This window comes from Arachis ipaensis, chromosome B06, assembly GCF_000816755.2.
Source record: "Arachis ipaensis cultivar K30076 chromosome B06, Araip1.1, whole genome shotgun sequence".
NCBI classification, from domain to species: domain Eukaryota; kingdom Viridiplantae; phylum Streptophyta; class Magnoliopsida; order Fabales; family Fabaceae; genus Arachis; species Arachis ipaensis.
Genome location: NC_029790.2, coordinates 5,125,184 through 5,129,787, shown reverse-complemented (window position 1 = coordinate 5,129,787; position 4,604 = coordinate 5,125,184). Strand labels below are relative to the sequence as shown.

At 35.0% G+C, this 4,604-nt stretch overlaps 1 protein-coding gene across 4 annotated transcripts in view; it reads left to right on the top strand.

Moving 5' to 3' along the window:
* Window positions 1-4,604, top strand: part of LOC107645509 (DNA helicase INO80) — a 10,905-nt gene that overhangs the window by 3,247 nt on the left and 3,054 nt on the right. For 3 of the 4 annotated variants that reach the window (XM_021103797.1, XM_016349554.2, XM_016349552.2), the window contains 11 exons: window positions 153-261; window positions 352-432; window positions 512-684; window positions 1,004-1,129; window positions 1,358-1,519; window positions 1,610-1,667; window positions 2,309-2,539; window positions 2,711-2,857; window positions 3,341-3,889; window positions 3,975-4,229; window positions 4,335-4,442. In XM_021103797.1, coding sequence (XP_020959456.1) covers window positions 153-261; window positions 352-432; window positions 512-684; window positions 1,004-1,129; window positions 1,358-1,519; window positions 1,610-1,667; window positions 2,309-2,539; window positions 2,711-2,857; window positions 3,341-3,889; window positions 3,975-4,229; window positions 4,335-4,442 — 1,999 coding nt within the window. The remainder of the gene's footprint in view (window positions 1-152; window positions 262-351; window positions 433-511; window positions 685-1,003; window positions 1,130-1,357; window positions 1,520-1,609; window positions 1,668-2,308; window positions 2,540-2,710; window positions 2,858-3,340; window positions 3,890-3,974; window positions 4,230-4,334; window positions 4,443-4,604) is intronic. The other variant, XM_021103798.1, reaches the window with a different exon arrangement.

Below are 4,604 nucleotides of genomic sequence, written 5' to 3'. Positions count from 1 at the left end.
CTCTCTCTCTCTCTCTCTCTCTCTCTCTCTCTCTCTCTCTCTCTCTCTCTCTCTCTCATGTGAATTCATGTAACTCTTGTGTACTACACATAAATGCACTGCATTCTTTTTTTTCTTGTTCTAATAGAGTTTTATGTATTGTAATATTGCAGCTCAACCATGCCAGTGGCCTCCACAGTTCGGACACCAGAATTGTTTAAAGGTGTTCTCAAAGAGTATCAGCTAAAAGGTCTTCAATGGCTAGTTAATTGTTATGAGCAGGTTGGTGAGCATTTGTAAATAAAGTGTCTTCTTTTCTTTTTTGTTTGGCAAGTGTTTTTTTTTTGCATTGGTAATTTTTTTGTCTTTCAGGGTTTAAATGGTATTCTTGCTGATGAGATGGGTCTTGGAAAGACCATTCAGGCTATGGCTTTTTTAGCCCATCTAGCTGAGGTAGCTATTCATCCTGTTGTAACTACAAGCTAATTTTTTATATTTTGTAGCTTTATTTTGACTTGTTTCTCCTATGCAGGAGAAAAACATATGGGGACCTTTCCTGGTTGTTGCACCTGCATCTGTATTAAACAATTGGAATGAGGAACTTGAGCGCTTTTGCCCTGAACTGAAAAGACTTCCTTATTGGGGTGGGGTTGCAGAGCGGTCAGTGCTTAGGAAAAGTATTAACCCAAAGGATCTTTATCGCAGGTAATGTCAATTTCATATTCTTTTCTTTTATTGAGAAAAGAAAATTATTAATGAGAACGGAAAGAGTAAGAGGGGAGAGGATAATGTTTCCTCACAAGAAGAAAGCAAAAGGAAGGCCCTAAGAAGGGCAGATGGCAGTAATATCTAAATATATGGGCTACTTGTTAAAGAAAATGAACTTAACTTTTGCTAGCCTCAGCAGATATAAAATTATTGTGTTGCCTCTTTTGTTGGATTTTTTTTTTTTTGGGTGCTGGAAAAGTGGAAAATATTCAACCCTCTAATTACTGTGGTTACCATCCTTAACTTCTCTTTTCAGGGAAGCCAAATTTCATGTCCTCATCACAAGCTATCAGTTATTAGTTACTGATGAGAAGTTTTTTCGTCGTGTAAAATGGCAGTACATGGTTTTAGATGAAGCCCAGGCAATTAAAAGTTCTGCCAGGTATGTTATAATCCAACACTGGGTGTATAGGTGAACTACATATTTTAACTTTTCATCACTACTGCCATTTTTCCCCTTTTGAAACTTGGTTAATTATTTTATACAGTGCCCTTTTTAGGATCCAATTGTATGTTTTATTATTGTTTATTGTGTACTAATGAAATATTTCCATTTGCACTAACATCTGTCTTTGATCACTACTGTTTGAAAACATTATACATCTGACAGTATAAGATGGAAGACGCTCCTAAGTTTTAATTGTCGGAATCGCTTACTGCTGACTGGTACACCTATTCAGAATAATATGGCGGAGTTGTGGTCTCTTTTGCATTTCATTATGCCAACATTATTTGACAGCCATGAGCAGTTTAATGAGTGGTTTTCAAAAGGGTATGCATTCCTTAATAAACTCCTTTTCCATTTTTGCCAATATAACTAGTCTAACTTTATTGTATGACCTATCCGGCTATCCCGTGCCAGAATTGAGAACCATGCTGAACATGGGGGTACTTTGAATGAGCACCAACTGAATAGATTGGTGAGTTTTGTTTTTCCTATTTGATATTTGTAGTAACCTTGTAAGGTGATGGCTTGAATGTATACAATATTGTTAGAAATAAAGAAGATTTCGTATAATATCTTCAACAAATCATAGAATATCAAGGCATATCTGTGATGATATAAATAGCATAACATATGTGATGTGGGTTTACTTAATCATAAAATTTTATGATCATATCAATAGCTAGTGCGTTGAAATGAGGACGGTATGCTTTGGTTTTACATTTGGAGGAGCTGTTTGTAGCATTCATCATCTTCTCGCTTTTGTTGTATTCACAATGTATGCATAAGCTTATTAGTTGTGGTTCTAAAAGAGATATGACCATTAAAGTAAATAGGATGTATATATTGTGATGCTTATTTTTATTATTGCTTCACATTATGTAAGGGTGAAGATTAGGGACAGTATTGAACTATAAAAAGTCACAGGGTTTAATTATCTTGGGTTCACTCTGCAAAATGAAAAAATGAACCCCGTTTAATCACCCCCAAAAAAAAATGACAAAGAAACAATGAAACAAAATGTTGCCATTCTAATTAGCATTTTTTTTTTTCAACTTGGAGTTTTATCTTCTAAATCCTTTTTTACTTATATTTTATTTATTCTTCTTCTAACAGCATTCAATCCTAAAGCCGTTCATGCTGCGCCGTGTTAAAAAAGATGTAATCTCTGAGCTGACCACTAAAACTGAAGTTACAGTTCACTGCAAGTTGAGTTCTCGACAACAGGCTTTCTATCAAGCAATTAAAAACAAGATATCTCTTGCTGAACTGTTTGATAGTAATCGTGGACAGCTCAATGAGAAGAGAATTTTGAATTTAATGAACATCGTTATTCAACTAAGGAAGGTAGACAATCCAAACAAGTCAAGCTTTCTTCTCTTTGTTTTCAATTCAAGTATCTTAAAGTTTGTATTATTTTGTTAATTTTGAAATATAATATATTGTGTTTCAATTGTGTGATGTTCCTTCCATCCACCAAGATTGGCCATAATAAATTTTGGTCCTTTGATATGGTAGGTTTGCAACCATCCAGAATTATTTGAAAGGAGCGAGGGAAGCACATACCTTCATTTTGGAGAGATTCCAAATTCTCTTCTACCTCCTCCATTTGGGGAGTTGGAGGATGTATACTATTCTGGGGGTCACAACCCCATTTCATACGAGGTACTATTACTTCCACATGACTTATGTACTGTTTCACATCATTCAATGATATTAGATAATCTGTCATTTTGTTCTAAGTTCTCCCAAGTTAGAACCAAAAGTAAAATTTTATATTGCACTTTATTTAGAGTGATGAGATTTGTTGAAATTATAGGGTTTAGGTAGCAAAGGATAAAAAGAAAGAGAAGAGAGAAAGGACACACTAGAAAATATTATCTTAAATTGATATCGTACATAATGTTCAAATACCAAATTTTCCTGTATATTTATTAATACTACTGGCTAGGTCATTGTTGTAGTATTACTAGGATGTACAATCCCACACTAAAATATGCAATAAGATTACTATCCCTGAGTCCTTGATTAAATAAGTAAATCAATATGGAAACTTGGTATTAGGTATCTCTACATCAGTATGTTAATGATGCCTTCTTCAGTTTCTTTTTTGCTTTATTTATTTACTTATTTTTTGTTATTTTTCAGATACCAAAACTTGTGTATCGAGAAATTATGCAGAGTTCTGAGACTCTTGGTTCAGCTGTTGGTCATGGTGTCTGCAGAGAATCTTTTCTGAAACATTTTAATATTTTTAGACCAGAAAATGTTTATCGATCTGTTTTCCCGGAAGGTATGTGTGTTAGCAGTGGAGGCTTTGGTTTTACCCATATGACGGATTTGTCTCCACAAGAGGTGGCATTTTTGGCTAATGGTTCTTTTATGGAGCGATTGTTATTTTCTATGATGAGATCGGATAAAAAATTCATCGATGAAGTTGTAGATTTTCTTGTTGAGACCATAGATGATGATGATCCAGAATGTAGTAATCTTGAGAAAGGGAAAGTGAGAGCTGTTACTCGAATGTTATTGGTGCCATCAAAATCTGAAACTCAGTTTCTTCAAAGAAGATTTCCAACCGGGCCCAGCCATGCTCCTTTTGAGGCCTTGGTAGTCTCAGATCAGGATAGACTTTTGTCAAATGCAAGGCTGCTTCACTCGGCATACACATATATCCCACGGAGTAGAGCTCCCCCAGTATGTTGTGTTTGTTTATTGTTTAGTCATAAGTTATTTTTTATCCAATATATTTTCACCAAATCATTGCTTTTCGTGTTCATAGGTTGGTGTTCACTGCTCTGATAGAAACTTTTACTATAAAATGATTGAACAATTCCACAATCCTTGGATTAAGAGGTTGTTTGTGGGATTTGCACGTACATCTGAATGTAACGGGCCGAGAATGCCAGATTGTCATCATTTAATTGAAGAAATAGATTCTGAACTACCTGTTTCTCAGCCTGCTCTACAGTTAACACACAGTATTTTTGGGTCGTCTCCACCTATGTGGAATTTTGACCCAGCAAAGTTGTTGACTGTAAGTGTTATTTTTATCCTCCCCCTCCCTCCCTTTCATTAAGTAGCCTCCATTACCCTTAAGTTCATATCGGAAAGAAATTCTAATTTTATTATTTTCATATAGGACTCTGGGAAGCTTCAAACGCTTGATATATTATTGAGACGCTTAAGAGCTGAAAATCATCGTGTTCTTTTGTTTGCCCAGATGACTAAGATGCTGAATATTTTGGAGGTATATAGAACATTTTACAATTTTAAACCTGTTGATATTGGGTTGATTTATTTTTATGACATCTTCGAAGATGTGAATACATGGATAAATGTGGATGTTGTGATATCCCTTTGATTGTGATTGCCTCCAATGTAATGCTTACATGATGCCATCTTGGAAAGT